At 40.8% G+C, this 26779-nt stretch overlaps 1 protein-coding gene across 7 annotated transcripts in view; it reads left to right on the plus strand.

Moving 5' to 3' along the window:
• myrf (myelin regulatory factor) overlaps positions 1–26779 on the plus strand; it is a 237814-nt gene that overhangs the window by 206032 nt on the left and 5003 nt on the right. For 6 of the 7 annotated variants that reach the window (XM_072592145.1, XM_072592142.1, XM_072592144.1 and 3 more), the window contains 10 exons: positions 5331–5403; positions 6578–6666; positions 9596–9661; positions 12724–12824; positions 16620–16805; positions 16925–17203; positions 18089–18176; positions 19744–19818; positions 24192–24294; positions 25418–25492. In XM_072592145.1, coding sequence (XP_072448246.1) covers positions 5331–5403; positions 6578–6666; positions 9596–9661; positions 12724–12824; positions 16620–16805; positions 16925–17203; positions 18089–18176; positions 19744–19818; positions 24192–24294; positions 25418–25492 — 1135 coding nt within the window. The remainder of the gene's footprint in view (positions 1–5330; positions 5404–6577; positions 6667–9595; positions 9662–12723; positions 12825–16619; positions 16806–16924; positions 17204–18088; positions 18177–19743; positions 19819–24191; positions 24295–25417; positions 25493–26779) is intronic. The other variant, XM_072592149.1, reaches the window with a different exon arrangement.

The raw sequence follows: 26779 nt of genomic DNA on the forward strand, positions 1-26779 counted from the left end.
ACAGCCCTTGGTATGTAAAAGGTGTAAGTGCAGGAATGATAATGAGTAGCCCTGGGTCACAGTCAGCTAAGGTATCAGGTAATATCACCATCGCTTTGATTTTCTCAAAAGACCTCTGTAGTATTTCCTCTCAATGTCATGAATTGTGTTTTTGTAGCCTATAATCTCATTGGCAACAACAAGGTTGGCCAAGGATTTTCTGATTTAGTTTACGATAGTTTTGACTCTGCAAGTCAATCATGTTGTGAGAAGCTGGAAGCTCCTTACTTGCTCTGGCCTTCTGTGGATCAACCCTGACGTGAGATGCTCAAGGAACTTGACAGTGAGCTGGGAGAATTCACCCTTGTTGTTGAGTGCAATCCTCGATTCCCATTTACATTGCAATGTGGCTTGCACTCTCGTGTCATGTTTTGTCCACATGACACAGGATGCTTGCTGTCATACGTGGGGTGCCGGTGGGTGGGGGTGAGAGGGTTGCCAAAGGAAATAAACTTTCCAAATAATGTAATGAAGGTTTTGAACAATAAAGACTCATCGTAATTGCCTTTCCTGAACACCAGCTTGTTGCTTCTGTCACAGGTGAAACACTTCATACCTTCAATATCAAATTAATTTCCATGTTTTCCCATGGCAGGAGTGGATGGAGAACTTTCCTCCATGTAAACAGACTCACTGGCTCTATTTCTGGACCTGGAGTTACATGGTGTGCTGCCTTCAGCTTTCTTTAGTTTGGTGAACAATTGTGTCAATTCAGCTCTGAATCTTTGGGCTAATCTTAACAACATCTGATTCCGCTGCTCTGCAAACAACTGCAAATCACTGCAAGCAATTCTGCTTCTGAGTCACACACGAATCTTTGTTCACCTCCATCCATGTGGCATCAAGTTCTTTGGAGAGCTTTTTGCTGTGAGGTCTAGGAACTCTTTCGCCATAGCTTACTCAACACATCTCATTAACTCCCTACCACACCCTTATGGCGATCCTTAAGTCCAATTTTCACCACATGCTTTCCAGAATAAATTGCCACACAGTGGATATCCCAAATTTGTAGAAATGTTGAATCCCTACAGTATGGAAGCAGGTCACTGAACCCATCGGGTCCACAGCGGCCCTCCAAAGAGCAGCCCAAGCAGACCCATACCCCTATCTTATTACTATAGACCTCTATTTCCCCTGGCTGATCCATCTAGCCTGCAAATCCCTGGACACTATGGGAACATAAGCATGGCCAATCCACCTAACCTGCACATCTTTGGACTGTGGGAGGAAACCGGAGTACCTGGAGGAAACCCGCACAGACATGAGGAGAATGTACAAACACCACACAGACAGGTGCCTGAGGGTGGAAGCAAACCCGAGTCCCTGACATTGTGAGGCAGCAATGCTAACCACTGAGCCACATTGCTGCCCAATATTGACATCAAAATTCAATATCATACCTTGCACCAGGCCGTCTTTAATAGTCTACTGTGCGCTCGGACGAGCACTATCAGTCCGGAGCTGCTCAGGTACCATTCCTGATATTTGCTGCAGACATGGTTAAAAAAGGGAAAGTTGATGCCCAGTTTTACAGGCAGGGAGCAAGAGGTTCTGCAGGATGGGTTTGTGCAGGGATGGGATTTTGTCTTTCCCTAGGACCATCAGTGAAGACTATGATACAAATTTGTGACAGCTTGGTCCAAGGTTAAAAGTGGATCAGTGCTGTGCCATTAGAATTATTAGATTGGATGCCAGTGACCATGGACAAGGATGTGTGCGGCCAGTGCCCACAAAAGGATGCTCTTGGATATTGGTGCCACTGTACAACATGGAGGTCACTTGGAGCAAGTGGTGAGCTGAATCCAGCAGGAGCTGCCTCTAGTCTCCATGTTGGGTTTTTCCAACATCCAGCTTGTTTGTTGTGATGGAAGGATGAATATTAACAAGGGGAGTTGGACTGTTTGAAAGGTGATAATCCCCATCTATTGGCATCTGCCTATCGAGAATCTCACCATCTCAGTTGTGAAAAGATATAAAAGATGGTACAAGTTGCTCCAAACTTTGCGATCAGTGTCGACCTGCTTACCACCTGATTCTGTCATACGTCTCACCATCGGCCACATCGCTCAGACCCCAAGAAGATTCTGCCTAATGTTTCTATAACTCTTTCCCTTAATATTGGAGGGTGGCCTTCATTTCTCCCAAGCCTTAGAGAGAGACCTTGCCTCCGACCATACCATTGGGAATACATATTGATATTTCAGGACCATATGGGGAAAACCAGGATATTTTGAACTATTTGGATATACTCTGGACTGAAACCGACACCATCAGTTTAATATATGCTGTGGCTTATCTGCTGGTTGCTGGAAAACAAGTGACTTTGGATAAAACAAAAGCATCATAAAGAACCAAAGCTGCTGCAGCTGTGTCTAACTTAAAGTGCATCGTGTTTCCGTCTCTGAGGATATTGGTGCTCCTCATGATTTCTGCATGGTTCCCAGCTGTCTCCAAGGAGAGGCACCTCAACCTCATGGATAACATTTCTCTCATTGTAATCTTCTGTACAGACCTCTTGCAACAGCACACATCCAGCAAGCAGCCCATCTTTCCACAGAAGTGGCAGCTGACCTCTTGGCAGCAGAGCTTTCACGCCTGTGTTTTTTTCCCTGCCATACTAATTAAACCAGCTTGGCCTGATGCTGGATGTGCTCCTGTTGTTCCTGAGTTTTTTTTTATTTCGCAGTTTTCCTTTTCTATCTTTTTATCTCAACTGAGCCAGCTGCTTTTGAGATGGGGTACTCCATGTTAACTCAAACATAGTTTGATTCTGTTTTCTGGTCTCAGCCTGACTGCTTAGTTGGATTGCCTTTGCAAACATTAGATCATCCCTTGACTGAATGTTAGCAGACAAGGTGTCATCTAAAAATCCCTTGATTTGGAGGCGCTGGTTGGACTGGGGTGGGCAAAGTAAAAATAATACAACACCAGGTTATAGTCCAACAGGTTTATTTGGAAGCACTCGGTTTCAGAGCGCAGCTTCTTCATCAGATAGCTGTGGAACAGGATCATTAGACACAAAATTTTGGGGAAAAGATTACAGTGTCATACAACTGAAATGATACATTGAACAAACACAGATTTCTGTTAAGTCTTTCATCTTTTAGAATGGGTTCTTTAATATGTAAATCCCAGAACTTCTTTTAAGTCACATTCTCGAGATAACAAAGTTTTATTAAAAACGATGACATTTCAGCTCAGAGGTTAGGGTCTGTCTGTATTCCAGTCTTGAGTCAGACAGGTTCTATTTCCAAAGTAGAAATTTATAAAATATTACATGGATTGACTGCTTGCATTGACTACCTGCAGATTATGCGATTTTTGGGCAAATACAATTCTGCAAATGCAAATTCACCCCATAGACGTATATGTGTGTGTGCATGCATGAGAAAGAGAAAGAGTGTGAGTGTGTGCATGTGAGTGCACGTGAGAGAGTGTGTGTTTGCATGTGTCCATGTGCCTGTGAGTGGGTGTGTGTGTAGGTGTGATTGTGGGGTGTGTATGTATATGTGTATGAGAGAGGGTCTCCATGAGTGTGTGCATATGTAAGGGAGTGTGTGTGTATAGAGTGTAGTGGGGTCACCTGTAGTGTGACATGAACCCAAGGTCCCGGTTGAGGCCATCCCCATGGGTATTAAGCTTGGCGATCAGCCTCTGCTCGGCCACTCTGCATTGTTGCATATCCTGAAGTCCAGCTTGGAAGATGGCCACCTGAGGGTCCGAGGCGGAATGTCCCTGACAGCTGAAGTGTTCCCTATCTGGGAGGGAACATCTCTGTCTGGTGATTGTTGCACGATGTCCATCCATCCGTTGTCATAGCAACTGCTTGGTCTCGCCAATGTGCCATTTCTGGGGGCATCCTTGCCTGCAGCATATAAGGTAGATGACATTGGCCGAGTCACATGAGTACCTGCCGTGTACATCGTGGGTGGTGTCCCCACGTGTAATGGTGGTATTCATATCGACACTCTGTCAAGTCTTGCAGTGGTTACCATGACAGGGTTGTACGGTGTTGTGGTCCATGTTGTCCTGAAGGCTGGGCAGTTTGAAAGTGAAACAGCGATTCAAGAGGCAGGCATACTAACCAGAATCTGCCTCAAGGAAATCTAAAAATCTAAAATCTAAAATCTAAAACCTCTGTAAAATAACATAGTATATGGTGTGGTGTCTGGGATCATGGTCTTATCTGAGAAAGGGCAGAAGAGTGGACGTGAGGAATGTTAGGTCATCCACGATCCTATTGAATGGTGGAGTAGGCTCAAGGGGCTGAATAATCTACTCCTGTTCCTACTTCTTGTAGTCTTATGGTGTGCTTCAGCCAGCCTCATATGAGAGAAATACACTAGTGTAAGAATAATTGTGTTATATGAACGGTTATTTCACATGCCTAGTATTTTGTTCTCCATTGTTTTAAAGGGAACATTTAAGTTCTTCTGTTGAAATAACCTAGACAGATATTTGGTACAAGCAAATTCAGTTTTTAACATGTTTGTTCCTCTCCAGTGTAGAGTACCCTTGACTTTTCTTTTGTTTTTGTGGGTATCAATACAATCCCGATTGTACAACAGAACACGTCTCTGTTGTATCCTGATGTGGATGTACATGATGTGGATGTTGTAGATTGGATCTTTGATATCAGTAACATAAACAGCAGCTAGGCCCTGTCAATGAAGGCTGCGTCTCCCTACACCTGTACATCCACGCCATGTGGCACTTCCATTTGATCATGCACATTTAAATAGATTCAGGGGATGGAGAGATGGAGGGATGGGAGAGGAGATTGGTGAGGAAACGGTAGCAGGGAGGTACAGAGAGGACAGGAGAGTGGGAGCAGGCATGGGTGAGTTTGGGCAGGGGAGTTGGGAACCTCCCCACACACCAAGGCCCCCCCCCCCCCCCCCCCGCCCCCATCCCGCCAACCATGATCCGATATCCTCACTCTTCCTGTGCTGCATCCTCACACCGCTGTCACTGAACTCTGTATCAAAATCACACCTTTTCTCTGCGTGGCACAGCCTTTGCGTATGATGCCATCCATAACATTTATGCGATGACATGGCAGGTCTGAAATAGTGCCCTTGTATGTCATGAGTGTCAACAGACATTGCCTTCTATCCATCTGACTGCAGTTAGGTACATAGAAAAGGCCTCCAACAACTATAGAGAGCACAGTGCTGGCTGGCACTTTGGCACATTCAGTTTCAGTTATTAGACTATCGACCCCAGAGTGTTCATTGCTAAAGAATACACCTCTGTGGCTGGATTGAGCAACCACTTCTGTTTGTTTTCAGCCAAACTGGCAGTCATTTGAGTCGAGCAGGAAGTGGGCCACATAAGAAAAGACATCCGAAAGTTGGCAATAAGGTAAGAAGTTATTTTTTTCTGTCTGTTTGACTTCAACTCTCCCTCAATCACTCAACATTTTCGTACTTCCCTATCGGTGTGGGAATTTAAAGTCATTTTAAAAATTGGAAATTCAAAGTCAAATGAAAACCATCAGATTGTCATTAATTATCCAATTGCTTTGCTGATTTTGTTTGAGGAAGAAAATCTTTCCAGGCTAGTCACACACCACATAATCCACTTAATTGAATCAAGCAGGATAACAGATGGGTAATAATTGCTGGTTTTGTCAGTGATGCCTATCTTGAAAATTACATTTTAAAAGGTATACTGTTTTCCTAGCCAGTTCTCTCTCTGTATCTCTGCCTTATCACTTTTTTCCATACCTCTTTATCTATGTATATCATGTGTATACATACTATGAATACCAAATATACCAAATATATATTAAATATACCATATAGATATACCAAATACCCGCTCTACAAATTATTTCTTATTAAAAATCTGTCCTGAGGCTAAATGAATCTTATTACAAATGAAAATTAGACTCAAATAAACTAGAACAACAATGAATTGTGGATATGAACAGAATTTCTAGTGTTTTAAATGGAATCAGCAACATGTTCCTCCAATAATGATTGATTCCTTTTCCCTCCACCTCCACCAACCCCACCTCACTTTTGCTGAGTGAGTGTGTGACTATATCGGACAGCATGATCCTAGCTGCTTGATGTCTGCCTGGTATCTGCTGCAATAGATGACTCCAATAATTCAATGAAAAGACAGCCTCAGGGTCCTGGCACTGTGAAAGAATTGCCAGGAGTTAATCATCTGTTTTGCTGTATCCACCCCTCACCACCAAACAACACATGAATTTAATAATTGAAAACAGTGATCATAAAATAATCTGTTGATTCTCAATGCAGATGCTTAGGCATGAAGCATGGAGATTTGGGTGAGGTACTGAAGTGTGTCTGGTGTCTGAGAGAGCAAAATTAAGACTTTTTCAAGGTATTGTAAATGCTAATGATATTTAGAATAATGTTTCTAGGTGCTGAAATATCTTGTGCTTGACCAGCACAGTCAGAACTTGCACCAGACTTTTCAAATTGCCTGTAATTGTAGTTGGGGTTTGTCTATAACATAACATTGAAATCTTCCAAAGATAACCCTTGTGTGTCTCCATTCCCAGGCTCAATCCAATGCAGCAGATCATGGTTGCCTCAGCCAGAGGTTCCTCCAAGGCACCATCATAGCTCTTGTTATAATCATGGCTTTCAGGTAAGGATTAAGGATTTCTGAATGTAGCCTTGTTCTTGCAATGTTCAGATCTAAGTTTATGCCTGAGGCTTGTCTTGTTAAATTATTCTGTGGTAGTCAGGATCAGGAGCCTTAAGAAATACTCAGATTTGTACATTTCCAACACTGTCCATTTCTGACTGACAAGAAGACAATGCTCCAAACATGTACAAGTGTTACAATTATTTACATAGAGTATAGACCGTCTCTACTTTACCAACCAAAAACCACACACCTCCTAATTGATCATTATCACGTAATATCCTGTAAAATCTCATTCCAAGCTTGATAGCCCACATCCCAGTTCTGATAATACACTGAATTTCACCTCGCTATCCCAGTGTTCCGCAGGATCCCACATCTCAATTCTTATATCACATGGATTCAAACATTGGGAGGATTGTAAACAGTGTGGAGGACATTAAAGATTTTCAGGAGGACTGGCTCATTGGTGGAATGGGCGGATAGGTAGCAGATGAAGTTCCATGCAGCCAAGTGTGAAGTGATACATTTTGTTGCAAAGACAATATGAAATAAAAGGTACTATTCTAAAGGGTGTTGTGGACCAGAGAAAGCTGGGAAATCTTCCCTCTTGTAGCCACACAACTGTTGAGAAGGTCCTTATGTTTGACCCTTGGAGGTCCACATTGCCTTAGGGCAGTTAGAGGGGAAAAAGGATCTGACTGTATATGTGCATAAGTCATTAAAGATGGCAGAGCTGTTAATAAAGCAGGAGCGGTGGAGTAGTGGTCATGTCACTGGACAAGTAATCCAGAACCCCAGGTTCTAATATTCTGGAGATATTGGTTCAAATCCCACTGTGTTGAAATTGGAATTCAACAGAAAATTAAACCCATCCAATTCACTAATGCCCTCACAAGAAGGAAATCTGCTGTCTTTATCTGGCCTGGCCCACATGTGCATTCAGATCCGCAGTTGTCTCTGAACTTCCCTGTTCAGAGCAAGTTTACTGGACTAATACCTGGAATGAATGGGGAAAGGTTGGACAGAGTTGCAAGGAATACAAGAATGGGGAGGTTATAATGAACTTATGTAAGACATTGATTGGGTCTCTGCTGGAGTGTTGTGTATAGTTCTGGATACCACACTATAGGATGGAATTGAGTGAACCAGAGAGAGTGCAGACAAAGTTCAGGATACAGCACTTCAGCTATGAAGAAAGATTGGAGATGTTGAGACTGTTTTCCTTGGAGAAGCAAAGGCTAAGAGCAGATTTGACAGAAGGTTTCAAATTCATGAGAGGTCTGGAGAGGGCAGATAGGGAGAAACTCTTCCTGCTCATAAATGGATCAAAAATCAGTTGGCACAGTTTTAAAGTCTTTTGTAAAAGAAGCAATTGCAAGTTAAGAAAAAGGTTTTTTCACCCAATGAGATTTTAGGGTCTGTAATGCATTGCCTGGGAATGTTGAGGAGGCAGGTTCAATTGAGGCATTCGAGAGTGATGTTTATATCATCATTCAATATGCAGAATTACTGGGGTAAGGCAGCAGGAGATTACTACTAAGTCATACTGCTCAGACAGCTAGAGCTTCCAAATAAACCTGTTGGACTATAACTTGGTGTTGTGTGATTTTTAATTTTGCTCAGACAGCTGGTATGGATATGATGGCCAAATGACCACTTTCAGCATCATAAAACTCCTGGGAGGGTCCCGCATCAAGGTCTCAATATCCCAGGGAATATCACACCACCAGCTCAATATCCCATGGGATCCCACACAACTATCTCAAAATCCCACACAACTATCTCATATAACCATTTCAATCTTCCATGCCACCATCCCAATATCCTATAGGATCTCACATCACCACATCAATACCACTTACCTCACTGTCAAACAGGATTCTACATCTCAATCCTAAATTTCACTTTATTTTCTCCATGGACATAAGAATCACTAGCGAGACTTGTGCTTATTGTCCATCCCTAATTGCCCTTGAGAATGTTGTAGTGAGCAGCATTCTTAGCATTAGCAGTCAAGTGGTGTACACACACCCACTGTCATATTGGGAATGGAATTCCTAGTGATGGTGAAAAAACAGTGATTCATTTCCAAAATAAGGTGTGGCTTGGAGATTATGATGCTCCCTTGTGTCTGCTACCCTTGTTTTTGTCCTAATGGTAGACCTTGTAGATTTGAAAACTGCTATTTGGTGAGTTTCTGCAGTACATCTTATATACAGTACACACTGCAGCCACTGTTTGCCAGAATTTGAGGAAATGAATGTCTAAAGTGATAGATAGATTGCTGAGCTTCTTGAGTGCAGTTAAAACTGCATCCATCCAGGCAAGTAATGAGTATTCCTTAACAACTGACCTGTGCCTTGGGTAGGTTTTAGGGAGTCAGAAAGTGAAGTGCTCAGTGCAAAGTTTCCAACCTCTATCTTGCTTTTGTAGCCGGAGCCTATAATGCTGGTGTAGTTAAGTTTCAGGTCAATGGTAAGCCCCCAGAATGATCATTGTTAGGGATTCAGCAATTGTAATATCAAGATTTCATTCTTTGCTGTTGGATACGGTCTTGCCTGACAGTTGTGGTTTCTTGCTGCTTCATTATCTGAGGAGTTGCAAAGTGTAAAGAACTCTGCTCGGTTATTTATCAACATTCCCACTTGGTCCCACCTTTCTGTTTCATCAGTGTAGGTTGAACTTGAAACTCCATTCCAGAAGTGAAGGCAAAGTGTTTAATTCTCTAACACTCCATCAGGCTTCAGCTTGCCTTGTTCCGCTATTGAGTGATGGTCACTCTGAAACAATATAACTTTTATTACCATTTTCTAAAAACTATAATAGAGGGTTTTTTTTCTGAGATACGCTATAGACCTTCAGTGACAGGAGCAATGAATTTCAAACCCTACTCTTTGAACTAAATTTGTGTTTTTTGCCTCATCAGTGTAATATCCATGTCAACACTCTATGTGCTGAACCTGCGCAATGATGATGGGACAGAAGGTGATCGGTGAGTGAATTGATCTTTGAGCTCCAGAGCAGTGAGAAATCTCCAGACTCTCTAGGCAACAGGCACATGAGGAGGGGAAGCTCAAGAGAAATCAAGTCACATGTTGCTCTTTATACATTCAGGATGTATTTCAAAAAATTCACTGAAGTTGTGATCAACTCAAGAATCCAAAGATGTGCAGGCTAAGTGGATTGGCAATGCTAAATAATCTGTAGTGTCCAGGGATGTACAGTCTGGGTGGATTGGTCATGCTAAATTGTCTGTAGTGTCCAGGGATGTGCACATTAGGTGGATTGGCTGTGCTAAATTCTCCATAGTGTCAAAGGATGTACAGGTTAAGTGGATTGACCGTGCTAAGTTGTGCGTAGTGTCCAGGAATTGTGCAGGTTAGGTGGATTGGCCATGCTAAATTGTCCGTAGTGTCCAGATGTTCAGGCTAGGTGGATTAGCCGTGGGAAATGCAGAGTTACAGGGATAGGGTTAGGGGCTGGGTCTGGGTGGGATAGTTTTCAGAGGGTCGGTGTAGACTCAATGGACTAAATGGCCTTTTTCCACACTGTAGGAATTCTATGATTCAAAGTCATTACACTTATTTTGGAATTGGGCAATGGATTATGTTATCTTTTTACCCTACTAGTTTTAGAGCTTGATCATCTCTTAGATCCAAATCTCTAATGCATATATTGGTTCCACTAAAACCCTCATTGTTACCAAGTCAGAGTCACAATAACTGTGTCAGTTGATCGAAAAGCTGATACAAACCTACAGTGAGAATATCAAAAGACTTGAATATTGAAAGAAACATCCAGATGGCACTGTCACAGTAAATTGATGCGCAGTCTACCTCCACTCTCGGCTTATTTTAAACTCCCTCCCACATTATTTTAGATATGCATTCATTCTTCTTCTGTCAATTCATGTCTCTGTCTTTGTCTGTCTGTCTATCTCTCTCTGCCACTCTTTTCACTGCCTCCCACAGCCCCATCTTCTCCCCAACTTACTTTCCCATCTCCCTCTCTTCCCCACCCCCCACGCCTTCTCTCAAACATTTAGGTGTATCTATCTTTGCATCTACCATTGACTACAGTCTGTATAAAAGGCAAAATATTGTGGATGCTGAAAATCTGAAACAAACACTGAGAATCCCTAAAAAACTCAGTAGGTATGGCAGCATCTGTTGAGAAATAAATAGAATTAATGCATTGAGTTTGATATGACTTCTTCAGAACTGGGGTTCTGTTTCTAAGATGAATGGGATATGACCATTTATGTTGGAAAAGCTAAAATATAAAGAGAAAGAAGCTTTGTTTTAGCTCTACAAAGCCCTGGTTAGACTGCAACTTGATTTCTGCATCCAGTTCCAAGCACCACACTCTCAGAAGGATATGTTAAACATGGAAGGAACCCAATACAGGTATACAGAATGTTGCCAGAGATTCAAGGATTTCTATTATGAAGAAAGATGACATTAAATAGGCTTGTGTTCCTGCAGTGGAGAAGGTTAAGAGGTGTTTTGATTGAGATTATTCAAGTTTTGAATGGTGACAGAATCGGGTAGACAGAAATTGTATTCTGTAGGTGGGGGAGTTGGAACAATGGGATATGACTTTGAAATCATATCATCAGAATGATGTCATTCAGGAAGGAAGTTAGGAAGTGCTTTTTCAGGCAAAGTAAACCTTTTTATACGAAACTCTTCGATGAGAAGCAGTAGATGGTAGCTCATTTAATAATTTTAAATCTGAGATTGGTAGACCTGTGCTAGATAAGGAATGGAACTAATGTGGGTAATGGAGTGAGAATATAGGTCAGCAATGATTTCATTGCATAACAGTTTAGACTGAAAAGGCTACATTACCTGCTCCTTTCTAGTGCTTAACCTAGGTATATTCTTACTTAGAATCTACTTTCCCTTTCTAGACCTGTATTTATCTCTGTTTTGTAAATTCATCGCTATGGAAGATCATTGCCTTAACAGATTTGAGGGCCTTGCTGAATATGTCATCATTTAACAGACAATGGGCTTGAGATTGAGGTTGGTGGCCACACTGCATGTGATAGTTGTGAAAATGTGACTTCACTGAGTCAGAATACTGTTGACTCAGGTTCTGTTTCAAGATTTAAGCAAGTATTCTAGACTGAGACTTCAGTTCACTACTAAAGGAGTTGATGGCAATGCTTTGGCAATATTAAACTTGAAGTCCTGTGGATTTGAGTAGATACTGAAGGATACAATAACTGAAAAACTAGGAATTCTCCTGGTGTCCTAAACATGTACTCATTAACAAAAATCACTAAAACTGACTTTATTGCTGATTTTCCCCTTGAAGGAGAAAGTGAGAACTGCAGATGCTGGAGATCAGAGCTGGAAATGTGTTGCTGGAAAAGCGCAGCAGGCCAGGCAGCATCCAAGGAGCAGGAGAATCGACGTTTCGGGCATGAGCCCTTCTTCAGGAATAGGTCCTGAAGAAGGGCTCATGCCCGAAACATCGATTCTCCTGCGCCTTGGATGCTGCCTGACCTGCTGCGCTTTTCCAGCAACACATTTACAGCTCCGATTTTCCCCTTGAATCAAGTTGCTTCTTACTGTGTGCTATTTTTACACAAGTCACCAAATTTCAACTTTATATCTGAAGTACTTAATATTCAAATGCAAGTGATTCTTTCAGTTCTTCCCCAAGAAAAGAAAAAGCCAATCTGTGGGGAGACTTCCTCTTTAGAATTTGTCTTAAATACATGACCTAACTGTCTCACCTGGTGCCATCTCACTTATCTCAGAATCAACATGCTGCCTCTTGAGAATAATGTCTCTCCAATATTTTAAAGTGACCTTCTTACAAATCTGAAATTGGTCTATGAATGAAATTATGGGCTTCACCACAGGAGAAATGGAAGTGAGGGGAGAAAACAATCCAAGAAAATCTTGGCTCCCAGTTGGCTCCCATTTCCATGGGAACATTTCAATAATAATAGGTGAGGTTCTGCTATAAATGAGTTCATGAAATTACCTAACCATCCACAATTAATATGCATGTTGTATGATTGTTTTTTTTGATATGCAGATCACCTGCTGATGTCAATCCACGTACAACCTCGAAAGAAATCCATTGGCCGACAACGCCTCTCAGTGCGCAGGGCACGGTTGTAACTCACCGGCTGCCTGGTACGTTATTCTCACCATCCTTTACTGATGGAGGCGAAATTTGGGACTGGACAATAGGAGACCATATGGCCAAAATTCTGAATGCATATTCTTCAACTTTGGCATTGTCCAGACTTCTGTTTGCTAAAATAATCAGATGGAAAATTATGCCTATGGTTTCCCAGTCCATGCATAATGCTTCCCAATATAAGTCTGCATTCAGAATATTAGCTATTGGCTACCTGGAACTTGGCTACTTTAAAACTCTTGGTTGTACTGCATGCACTGAGTATATTAGATTTGCTGTACCATGTACCTGATAGTTGCACCAAGGTGACTATGATTTTCTGCTGTAATCATGTACACGTTATGCTGAAAAAAGATATAAATTAATTTTGAAATAAAGCCAATTATGCATAGCTTTAATCTCTAGAAATGATTTTGAACATAATTACTTAATTTGTTTGCCATTAAACTTACCTACTGAACCACCAAATGCTAAATCACCCATCCCTATCTGTATTATAAACTGTTACTAATAATTAGACAATAAAAACAAATTATTTCCTAGTTGTTGATGTCATGTTTAACTCTAAAATGAGCATCCATCCCTTATATTCACTCCATCTTTAAGATTACCCGTTTCAAGCTCAGTGACATTTCCTGACTAGGTCTCAGTTTCAGCTTGTCTGCTGTTGAAACCATCATGCATGCCTTTGTGACCTCAAGACCCGATTATTCCAATATAGTCCCAGCCATTATTATGATCGCAGCTGATTTTATTATTAGACAAGTCAGATCCCAGACTGAATTTTCACTTGATAGGTCATAATTTGTTTGTTTTTGTTAAACAGTTGGACTTTACTGAATCACAAGCACAATAATGCCGCAGATCTGATTTTATCAATAAAACAAGTTTATTACACAAAAAAAATGAAGATAAAATAGAATAAACCAAGCTATTTACAATACCACAATTTGAAAAAGTTCAAAACATGTATAACAATGTTATATTTCACCTATCCCAAAAGCATCCCTTTATAGTACTGATATATCAGAGAGAATTCCCTTCTCTATCATGTACATAGGTTTGAGTTAACTATTGCTTTTAATTCTTCGTCTTCAGAGTTTGATGGTCTTCTAACTGAAAGCAAGCTAATACTTTTCAATGTTTACTCTGCTCATAAAACTCTTCCAATTTGAACAAATTCCCATTACACTTCATGAATCTCTCTCTCTCATATTGGTATTTTAAAAAGCCTCCCGAAATACTGACAAGTTAATCATTAAACCCGCTCAGACACACAAACCAAAACATACATATCACTAGTTCAAAATCCAAAGTCTAAAATATATGATATTAAAAATATTTAAACCATACCTTACCTTGCCATATCTTCCCACATTCTATCACTATAAGCGTAAAGTCTTGAAACCTTTGCTGTCTTCTGAACACTAAGTGCAGTTCAATCATCTGCTGTTGTGCTCACTGACCTATAATGGCTTCTGGTCAAGAAATTCTTGATTTAAAATTTCTCCTCCTTGCTTTCAAGTGACTCCACGTTCTCATTCCTCCCTAAGTCTGTAGAGTCTTCCAGATCCATGTACCCTCCCAGATATCTGTGCTCATCTAATTCCAATCTCTTGAGCATCCTGTATATTTAATCACTCTGCCATCTGTAAGCATGCCTTCAGTTGCCTAGCCATAAACGCTGAACCTTCCTACTTAAACATCACCATCTCTTAACTTCTCTTTTTTGCCCTCCTTTAAGACCCTCCTTAAAATCAATTCTTTGATCAAAGCTTTTGACCAACTGCCCGAATATCACTTTGTGTGGCTCACCATCCAACCTTGGTTCTTGTGAAGCATGTTTTATTGTGTTAAGGGTGCTATGTAAATTCAATTTGTTGTAAAATACACAGCTTGACATCAGTGCTATTTAAAGATTTGATCCTGTTGGTATTATTTAATTAAAGATTTATCTGGGGCACATCGGTTTTCAGGGTACAGTTCTCCTCTAGATCCCTAGTTGGGTCTCACAGTGGTTTGTTATGCCTCTGTTGGCCAGTCCACCCTTACAGGTTTGGCTTCAGTCTCTCTGCTTCTCCTACTCTCTCTCTATTCCTCCCTTCATTTCCTATCAACGCTTTCCCACCAGATTTTATTTCACTCATCCCCAAACCCAATGCTTGTTCCAATCTTAGCTGTGTCTTCACTACTTTCTCAGCTGTATTAGATTTTGAAGGCATTTGATTTAAAATGCAGTCAGCACTTCCAAAATGCTTGCTGATTAGGAACAGGCATTTGCTTGTGCTTCTTTAGTTGAAGAAGAGACTGCACAGAGGGTAGGATGTGAGACAAAGTGACGTTAAGAAAAAGAAGAGAAAAGAGGAACAGAGGAGAATAAAGCACAATAGAAGACCAAGATATAGAGGCTTAGGGAGACTGGGCTTCTCCTTCTCACTGCCTACCCTCGAGGTGAACAAATCTGTGATGAGGAGAGTGCATGCAAAAGCAAAGCAAGAGGAGGAAAATTATATAGGGAATCAGCAGGATATTCAAAGGGCAAGAGATATATGAAGCCATAGGAGAAAAGAAGTCACAGGATGGCAAGGGGTAATGGATAGTCAAAGGAGGTTGAGTTCGAGCAATAGAGTTATTAATCTTTTCCAAAACATTGTGTTTAATTCACTTTAGTCTGGCTGCTGCCGTTTTGACAGTTAAGTGTAACAAACCTTTGTGAGACTTTAACATTACCCATCGGCACCAATCAGTTTCTAAATGTGTGATGTTGATGCCCAGCTCCACCTTCCTATTACTTCCTTTCCAAATAGCAATTAGCTGCGTCAGGCTGCGAGTCAGAAAATAGTCTAGATCAATGTGAGACCACTGTTTTTGGTTCCCTACTGTAAAATCCCGTCTGTCTCTCATTCCTTTTAGTCATTTGCTTGAGCTGAAACCGTCCTTGTAAAGATGTCCTTGGTGTGAAAGATTAAGAGAAATTGAAGGGATATAAATGATGGGGATGAGGTGGGGCTGAGAGCTGCGAGGCCGCAATGATCGTTACCGGGATTTAGAGATTGAAGCCCTCAGCATGACCCATGACCCTTCCCACCATTCCACACCAATCACTTCATTCCCACCATTCCACACCAATGACTTCGTTCCCATCATTCCACACCAATCACTTCTCGACACTGAAAAGAGAGTTTGAAGCTGGAGAGAGAGAAACAAGAAGTGATTCTGGGATTCATTTCCTCGAACAATCTCAACCATTAGAGTGAAACATATATGAAAATAGCAATCCCCAACTGTTTACTCCATTTTGCATAACAATCAATCCATGGTCCTTGAGTGCAGTGGTTCACATAGAATAGATCAATGTCCTGATTTTCTGCTGTGTTGGTGGAACAGTGATCGAGATGATGCAGGAAAGCAGCAGACAAATTATACATTCACTCCAAAATCTGCACTGAATTGAAATTCATTTAACCCTTGTAGAAGCACTGATATAGATGTAAGACCTGACATAAAGACATACATGGAGTGTACAGATGGGTAGCAGAATTACCTTTTATCTTGAGGTTCTGGAGCTGACACTTAACCTACACAGGCTGTACTGTAAAAGGAGGGTGTGAATCATTTTTGTTTACTTTGTATGAATTGAAATGAATTTGACCTTACAATTCTATTTCCTGAAGCACTCTAGTGTGAAATGCTTTATTTCTGCCAGTTGGAAATATATGACTAGAGTTTTAATCATTGATAAACTGCCTCACTTTTTTATGTTACAAATATTTTCTTTCTATTTGCAGTTGATATACCTTCTCCTGCTTCTCCTGTGTCCCACTCCCCTCGACCACTTAGTCTCTGCTACACCCTTCTATGTGAAGTACTGTGCTGCCCTGTTAACTCTACATATCCACCTGCTAGTAGCATCCTGCCAGTGACTACCAACCCATTGACCCCTTCATCAACCAGCACTAACCATTCCACTGCTGGTAAGTGCAGATGCTTTTCCCTCCTCAGGAATAGCACATCCTTTTCTTTTATGTGATGCACAATTTAACGAAAATGAAAACACCAGTGTTCTTTTATAAAATATTCTTGGTCATTCCAGATCAAGCTGGCATATCCTTCACCAGCAATATCAAAGCCAAGTCTTCAATAAACGAGAATGCGAACAGCTACAACAGCAGGCAGACATCTTCCAGGGATGTGGTTAGCACCTCCAGATCCAGCTCAAACAGTTACAGTCCCCTACCACAGATCACCAACATCCATGGCAAATCAAAGTTCCCTCCTCGTTATGCCAGTACACAAAACAAACTGCCCAGTTTGCCCGCAAGAAGACAAAGAAGCACTGAACAAATGGACACTACCAACAACAACCCAGACTGTGAGTTATATCCACACTGATGTCATGCATGCTCAGCTATTTCTGAGATACCCGACTATGACGTACATTAGCGCAGAAAGTATATGTTACAGGGAAATAAATAACTGTTCAGTCAAGTGCAACTATAGGTTTGTAGCATGTAGTTTGATTCAATGTAACTTTCTGCAGTTTTGATTCAGTTCAGCGCAAGTATGGGCTACAATTCAAAATAGCTTCAAATCAGGACTAATTGGCACAAAACAGCAATCACAGAGGGAGAGGTCAGGATGGTTGCCATGGAAAATGGGAAAATGTCACATTGATGTAGGAGGATGAAACTGAGACTGAGATGCATTGTTTGGATAGAGCAGAAAGAGCAACAACTAGGCTGCAGTTGATAATGACACTGGGTACCCGAACTGAGGAAGTGTTTCATTTAGAGCACATGCTTCTTCTGCTGCTGATGACGTGGTGAGGTGGAACTGAGTGACAAGGGTGGCTTTAATTGATTTGATGATCTTTGCAGGGGTCAGGAGATGAGGAGAATAGGATAGTTTGTACATGTGTGAAAGAAACAGTTCTGTGCCTTCTTAGCAATGTGACAGTAGGTAGTTGGAGGGGTGGTTTGCAAAGATCAAAAGTAAGTTAAGGGACCAAGTTTATATTTAATTAATTATTATTTTATTCTATTCATATTTTAATTTATGAGGAAATATATATATCATATAAAAGATACTTAAACACAAACAACACTATACACACAACCTAAACATCCAACATACATTAGGGTACCAAAGACATACACATAACATTTGCAGTGCTGCATGTACTGATATTTTAAAATTATACACAGAGGCAATGTTTCTTTGTGGGAACTTTGTCACTATCCCATTTCTTCTCCCAAAGGGAAGAACACCACCTTGACTTCTATCCAGATCATTGAGGATGGTCTGGAGATCTCAGAGCAGTACTGTCTGAGCCAAGGATCCTGCAGGTAAGGAATGTTAGCAGCGTAAGATGCTTGCTGTGTTAATTGTAGTACTGTCAGTGTTAAAGCAGGACAATACTGTGACGAGAACTGTGTTCTCAGTCAGGATACTGGACCGGACTGTTCACAGTTTGGGGAATCAGATCTATATGTTGAGAAGAGGACAAGGGAAAAAAATTGGGCTGAAGTACAAGACTTATATTTGCACAAAACAAAAATGCTGGAAATCACAGCAGGTCAGGCAGCATCCCTGGAGAGAGAGCAAGCTAACATTTTGAGTCTGGATGACTCTTCATCAGAGCTGATGTGAAGCGATGAAGAGTCATCTAGACTCAAAACACTAGCTTACTGTCTCTCCATGGATGCTGCCTGACCCTCCGTGATCTCCAGCATTTTTTGTTTTTAGTACAGATTCCAGCATCTGCAATAATTTGCTCCGATATATACACAATCTGTATGCAGCATGTCTGATGAAATATATATGGACACAGGAGGACTGGTGTGACATATTCAATTGGTGTCCTATATGCAGGATGAGTTCTCAGTCAGGTTACAAGAGAAGTATTTGATAGATAAACGTTTACTTCATCAGTCAGATGTGCACAGTGACAGTGTGAACTTGCTTAAGATGCCTTTTATGCATAGACTGGGTATGTATATTAAATCAGATTCACTAACTGGACTTGGGTGGTGCACTGATTATTGTTCCTACTCCAGTTGCAAAATAGCAGCCCTAGGTATGTCATTTATTGGTGTTTCTATATTTATGTTTATCAGGGGATGTGAACTGGATCAATACTACTCTATATACACTTAGTTAATGAAGAATGCTGAATGAATTTCCTTATTAATTTGCAGATTGAATGAATTAGTACAATACAGCAATATTTAAGTTAAACAAATAACTGTGGATGCTGGAGATCTGAAACAAACCAGAACAAAAATTGCTGGAGAAACTCAGCAGACCAGGAGAGGGAAATGGAGTTAATATTTCAAGTCCTCTGAAGGAGGGTCACAGAAGATTCAAAATGTTAACAATATTCAAGCTAGGACAATAGATAATTTAATATGAATGTTCTGTGCCTTTTTAAAATAATTCTATCAGTGTCAAGATATCTGTGCTGTGGCATTATTGAAATATTTGTTTTTTTTAGAAAATATGCACTAACCAGAGACCAGAAGAAAGTTATAGTTTTATCTCAGAAATTAATTGGTGAAATGTTTTGAAAGATTAAGCTCAGGTCAATTTTATTAATGCATTGAAGCCAGTATCTGTAATGGGTAAAGATTGAGAAGATTAATTTAAGCCCAAAATAGCATATAAGTAAGAAAAGGAACCAAAAATCATTGTTCCAGAAATTTGCTCCTAGATTTGGAAATGAGGCAAGATAGAAATGCATTTGTGTAATCCGTTGGTTTCTATAGTGGTTATAGTATTATTAATCCTATAGTTATATATTTTATGAAATGTTTATAGACAAGTGACAAAACTGTGATTGTAAGAGAGGAGTAGCATTGTCTGCAGCTGCCATCATCTGTTTGAACACTAACTGTTTTCTGCTCCTTTCTATAGCTCAGGGAATTATACATACTCAATTCCAGTCAGCAAGACCACACCCATAGATATCACCATCACTCTTCAAATGAAGTAAGTGAATTGCTTTCTTGAAAGTAGAGTTTCTGTTAATATGTTTCTTGAGCTCACTTTAAAGTTGAACAAAATTCTTTAGCTTAATTTTCAGGGAAAATGCATTGCTCCTTACCTATCAGTGGTATTTCAACAAAATGATTAATCTTAACATAAGCCAAAATAGTATCAATTCTTAAGGTATTTAACAGAATGACACAAGCAAGGTATCCATTGATTTGATTTGATTTATTATTATCACATGTACCGAGATGCAGTGAGAAGTGTTGTTTTGCAGGTTCTACAGGCGATTGTACCATATAAATTGCACCAGGGTAACAAAACAGAGTGCAGAATGCAGTGTGCAGAGAGACAGATCAACATTAGTATTTGAGAGATCTGTACAAAAGTCTGATAACTGTAGAGAAAGAGCTATTCTTGAATCTGGTCGCACGTGTGTTCAAACGTTTATATATTCTGCCTAATGGAAGAGGGTGGAAGAGAATACAGCTGGGGTGAGAGCGAGTCTTTGATTATGTTGATTGCTTTCCTGAGGCAGCAGTAAATATAGATAGAGTCAATGGATGGAAGGCTGGTTTTTGTGATGGACTGGACTGGAATGACCTCTCTGTAATTTCTTGTGGTCTTGGGAAGATCAGTTGCCACACCAAGCTGTAATGCATCCACGTAGAATGCTTTCTATGGTTCATCTATAAATATTGGCAAGTGTCTTTATGGATATGCCGTGACATGACAAGATGGACATCCTGCTCCTTTCCATAAGTTGTGCACATTGGTAAACCAGTGGGGATTGCTAGTTAACTATCAGGCAATGATTATTTTTTCCCTTCCCCAACTCAGGGGTGTTGACATCAATTGAAATCCCCTGCTGTGATGAGCCACTCAATAGTTGCCTGGTATTTATCCTGAAGTGCTGAAAAGACCAGGCAAGGGATTTGTGCACTACTGCCATTCAATATATGACTGCCATTGGACACTGGGGAAGAATTACAGGATTTGAAATAGACCGATGAAGTGTCCATTTGCAAAAACGTGACTAAACAGATAGATAAATAAGGACCAAACAGGCTTCTCTCCATTGATATGATACAATCAATCCTTGTATGTTTGAGGTTTTCCAAAAATTAGTTGAGGTTTGGTTGTTTGTAATGAAGAAACAAGCAAGGTATTAATGTGATATTCTGTTTAATTGTGGTCAGTAATCAAATCATCTAGTAGGGTCTGGCAGGAATACCTGAAACCAAATGGAATTGAGGAACAGACGATGGGTACATGTTAACTTGGGGATAATTGGATGAGAACCTGAAATGTATGTGGAACTGGGTGTGGGAGAAACAAGTAATGTTGAGGATTTTGTGATGTGTGAGTTGAGATAAAACTATAAAAGTTTTAAGCCCTGGTGTCTATCAGATACTAGAAACACATCCTGTGAACCTTTGTATGCGACTATATTTCTGCTATCAATTGAGATTTGCCATATGGCTGAAGGCCAAATGTAAGGTCATTGGTTTATGGTTTATTGATTTAAGTCTTGCAATTAAAGTTAAATTGAATGCTTCAGATCTTAGATCATCAGGACCATTTTAAAGATTACCTCTACAATAGCCTAGTTCACAAGGGTAAAATCATGCCTGAGCAATCTCTTTGACAGTTTTGAAAAAAGTGACAATTTAAGTGTTCTATAGTAAACAGATCCAAAAAATTTTCTATTGATTTCCAAAAGGATTTTGGAACGATTTACACATGAAAATCTGAATTAAATTCAAAATGTGGGGGTTAGGATAAACCATGAGAATTGACAAGAAATCATTTAAAAGAATGGAATTGAGTCATGAGAAGAAATATGTCAGAGTAAAGTCATTTCCATTGGGGAAGACTCATCATATTAAGTGGGTGAGGTATTTAAGTGGTCAGTAGCAGCCCTTACACAGAATCAGGGGCCCCTGGGCATGGAAATTCCAGAAAGCAAACATGGCAATGTTTGAAAAATTGAAATTTTAAAACTGGGGAGCTGCTTACCCAATTGTGAATGTCTCAGTGAGCTCAGGATGATTGGAGAATGGAACTTTAGTGTGTGTTTGGACACAATTTTAGATGAGCTTAAGTTTATGAGGGTGATAACTTGGAGGGGCAAACATGGTTGCATTTGAATAGTCAAAATAATGGCTAAGAATTTCACCAGGAATAACTGATCTGGAATTTCACCAGGAATAACTGATCTGTGGCAATAGTAGAGTCTGAGGTGGAATTAGTGATGGTGTGCATATATGGTCTGTAGCTCATCTCCAGGTCAACATTGAAATCAGTCTCATTCATCTTCAGACAATTGCCAAGGAGGAGGTTTAAACTGAGAGGTAGTGAATGGAGTTTGTGGCACAAACCAAAGACAATCCCATATGGTCAATAACTCCTCATTTGGCTCAGTGTCAAATTTGACTGATGATGCTCATGTGGGACTTGGGGGCATTTTGCAACTTAATGATGCTACATATACACACAATTGTTTTGAGGGTGTTGTCAATGGACATCATTGCCCTCAGTCCTGTCCTCTTTTGCATCCAAATATGGATTTCCTCATCACAGCCACTGGACATGATTGGGAGACATGATTGTAGAAATCCCACTGCTGCTTTGGTGGACATGACCTAGCTCAGCAGAAACCATGAATTGAATATTCTGGCTAGTATGCTTCCTGACATTTTCAGTCACAAGCAATTAGGAGAGCTAATTAGGAACTTTTCAAAAAGTAACAGCCACCCTGATCTTCCGAGGATCCCGGTGTGCTCACCTTGAACCCACTGTGTTGCTCTTACTCCTCTTGAGTGAGAAGTTATCACACAGGCTGTCAATGTACAGCTGTCAATAAGCAAATATGTCAATGTACACTCCAGGCAGTGGAAGTGAAGGATCTAAGTAGCTATGAGGTTTTTCCTAACTTGTTTTGTTTTGTGTAAATTTTCATTTTCTCTGGGTGGGATGGGGAATGGTGGGAGGGCCAATATGAATAGGCACGTTTCTGCTCATCATGTTGAGAGATGTCAGTGTGAATGTTGTGTTTGTTTGGACTCATTGTTCATCTCTGTCTGCATTATGGATATTATTGGGCTGGATTTCTCAAATTGTTTTTTTTAACCAACGAAGAGAGCTGGACATTTCTGAGAGGAGATTCCATACCTGACTCCTTCAGGAATCTGGAGGTGGACTTCCATTCTGACTTCTGGTATAGCACAGAGCCATTGGAGAAAGAGAAACCACACCCTATTTTCACAGCCTGACAGCCATTTTGACAGCTGCTATTAAAAACAAGTCCATAAGGGTAACTGTGAGATTAGGTTGCTGGGAGAGCAGGGAATGCCAGATGGGAAGGGGGTCAGATGCCAGGTAAGTATGGTCCAGCTGGGTAGGGATAAGGTGCCAGGGATTAGGATGCCAGATGGATTGGGTGTAATGTCAAATAAGAAGCATGCTAGCTGGATATGGTGACAGCTGATGAGGATTAAGGTGCCAGAATTAGAATCTCTGATGGGTAGCTCGTAGGGAGCCAGTTAAAGTAAGTGCCAATTGGGAAGGGTGCCGGGATACCAAGTGAGCAGGATGCAAGGTGACAGGCAGAATGGGTAAGTGATGCAGTGTTTAGGTTGGGTGCATGGGGAAATTGGTTCTGGTGGGTGGGAATGGGGCGGAGAGGGTGGTGTTGGGTTTAGAGGGTTTCAGATCCAGCAGCAGGGGTTCCAGGTTGGATCCAGTGAAAGGGTTTCTGTGCGAGCAAAGTGAGGTCGGGTCTGGAGCAGGTGAAGCCAGTTTGTGTCCTTGGAGCTGTCAAGTCACAGTCTGGGGGAGGTGTGATAAAGGATGTGTGAACTAAGTATGGATCAGTTGAATAGTTACTCAGAGATTAGACTCTGTACTTGCTTTGGGTGACTATTTGCTTAATTTCTTTGGAATGCTTTGGATTCTCTGATTTTAAGTGGAGACGATGAGGGAGTTCCTGGTGCTCAGGAGTCCCCTAGCGGACTCATCAATTTCTCAAGCAATTCCTTCCGAGACATCTCTGGTGGGGATTCTGCAGGGTCTTCAAGCCTAACTCCCATCTGTGCCTCCTGAAACATTCATGTCTTTTCTAAACTATGATGTCCAGATTTGGACACAGTATTCCAGTTGAGGCCAAGTTAGTGTTTGTAAAGGTTAATCATAGGTTTGCATTCTATGCCACTGTTTATAAAGTTCAGGATGTCAACGATCTTCTGAATCACTTTATCAACTTCCTGAAGCTGCATGGGTGAAATTCAAGCCCCCATGTCCCAGAGTGGAGTATACCAAAGTAGCTCACTCCTTCCTGTTGGCCTTACCATTTTACCTTTTTTCTTCTATAGGACCTCAGTGCCTCTGGCCATTTACCTGTGCAGTGTCAACTACGGCAATTTATGTGGGAGTATCTCAAATATGGACTTGAAAACTGAGACATCAGTCACCCAGGTAGAACCTAAACACTGCAGTATATATGATATTTTTTAGCTTTTATTTTTCCCATCATTTCAAAGCATTGTTCTATTTTTGGCCATCCCAAGATTGTGTGAGTAAACCTTTCTTGAAATGTGATTCTTTATTAAGTTGTTGGGACTGGCAGATCTTCGAAGTGGCTTTTGTGTCTTTATTCTTAAGGAATTCCAACACCAAAGTCTTTCTTCATTCAGTTTTCGTGACATTCCACTGAAGAACTTAATGGGCATTCATTCCCTGGAGGAATCTTGCCTAGATTCCTGATTTAAGATCCATTTCTTCACAGATTTCACATCAAGAACTTGAATGATTCCTCCTCCATTAGATAATAATCAAGGAGCCTGGCTGAACTCCATTTCCTTCAGATAGCCTACACAGGAAGCTGCCTGAGCTTCATCTCATTGAGGTATCCATTCCAGAATGCTGGCTGAAGTGCCATCACCTTGAATTATTCACTGATGAAGCTAGTGGTGCCATCTAGAGTTGAGCTCTCCCAAGTGTTGCACCATCTTCAGGCATCCCCGCTCCAAGAGTCTTCCTGAATGGTTTTGCCTTGAAGTATCTCATCTAAGTCCCTGACGCATCAAGAATTACATTTCTGAAGTTGAGCTGAGTTCCATTTCCTCCACTTGTCCTACATGGAGCCACTGAACCCCAATCATAGGCTTGCTGAAAGAATGCCTGTGCCAAGTTACTTACAATCATCAGCCATTTGTTATGGTCATGAATAACAACACATTTTGGATAAATTATCCAAGTTAAATTTATAAAATTGTTTGAGCTTTTGTTAGCATTTCAACACACAAGAATGCAGATTACTTTGCTCTTGCCAGTTTTTAAGCACAAATGTTGCTGAACCTGTTGAGTTTCTCCAGCAATTTCTGCTTTCATTTTGGGAGATGACATTATCTCATGGAAATAAATGACCCTATCAATAACAGGAGAATGATGCCAAAGTTTGGTCAGCGAATGCTTTCATAAAGAAGTCAACAATTCTGAATAAATAACTGATGCTAAAGAAAGGCAGAAGAATGCGATATGAAATCCTCTTGGGGTTGACACTGTGTACTTACATTCCACTGTCCTCTCGCTACCGCAGGGAACAACACACAAGTGGCCATTGGTGGTTGCTCCATACTTTGATATCACCTATCACTTCCGAGTGGCTGATCCAGTGAGTATCAAGTGAATCTCTAACATGCAAGCAATCTGAAGGCCATTTTGCAATCTGTCATTCCTTTTCCCACACAATGTTTCTTCTCAATACATTTTCACCATTTTCAATCTGAAATCATTGAGCTTTCCCATGTTTAGTGCACTCTATAGCATGGTTTGTTTCTGTGAAGACTGGACAGCATGGGCAAGTTGATTCAGATGGCCTGTTTCCATGCTGTAAACATCTATGATTCTAGAACCAAATTGTTGATGGCATGCAAGATCTTTGCCTAGCCCATCCAAACGATAATTGAAAACAATTTCCAGTGCATTATTTCTCTCTACATCTTCACTGGGTTGCATAGAGACTCATTGGACTATCCCTGACTTGTATCTCATTTGATTGGATATTACATATCTAAATAATGCCAGAAAATGCAGCATGATGATACCAACCTTCTGCTGTCTGTATGTTTAGTGATGTGCCAGAGAGTCAGTTAGTGGATGCCAGGCAGGAAGGATAGCACAGACCCATTGCATAAACCCTTCGCCTCACTCCGTCCTAACCTTGCAGTTCTATGAATGCACATGGATGCCAAAGTCAGCAACCTGCCTACCATTGTAAAATCATTCATTAGCAATCTGTAAAGCTGGTCAACAATCCAATCTGCAATTTTTCATTGACCACTATATTTTTGGGGCATGGCTAAAGATAAAAGGTCAGTAGAAAAGACCAGCCACTGGGAACATGATTAAATGTATTAGCAGGAAGGTGGCAACATCTGAATGAGTTTTAACAACATGCTTTATTGTTTGGCACATTCAATGAATGGTAAAGACCAATTCTGGGAGTAGAGGGAATTTGCAAGTCAAGCTGTGACTGCAACATTACCCCGCTGCCACATCGCAGCCGGTACTACCACCGTATCAACTTGCTCCTTTTTGCAAATCTGTTGCTCGGAACACACAGGTGTGATTCATTTTCCACTGTGAATGTGGCTGCAACAAAAATTCAAGACTATGAAACAATTTATATTAACTCAATGTCAGAAGAGCTAACTATATTATCGCATCGAGAAACAGACATGAGAAACATGAAACCTGATAATAACTACAACATTGTAAAGGAGCAAGGGGAAGGGTTTGTGCCAAGGAAGGAGTGAAGCCTCCTTCAGGTCAGAACAGCTACTAACTGGCCACCCAATGCTCCATTGAACATGCAGACTGTAAGGGCGGGTGGACCCTTCAGCTTCCAATCCATCTTCCCCACTCAACCAGAAGCTTAAAATTCAGTCCATTGTTTCTC

Source organism: Chiloscyllium punctatum, chromosome 22 (genome assembly GCF_047496795.1).
Source record: "Chiloscyllium punctatum isolate Juve2018m chromosome 22, sChiPun1.3, whole genome shotgun sequence".
Taxonomy (NCBI): Eukaryota; Metazoa; Chordata; class Chondrichthyes; order Orectolobiformes; family Hemiscylliidae; genus Chiloscyllium; species Chiloscyllium punctatum.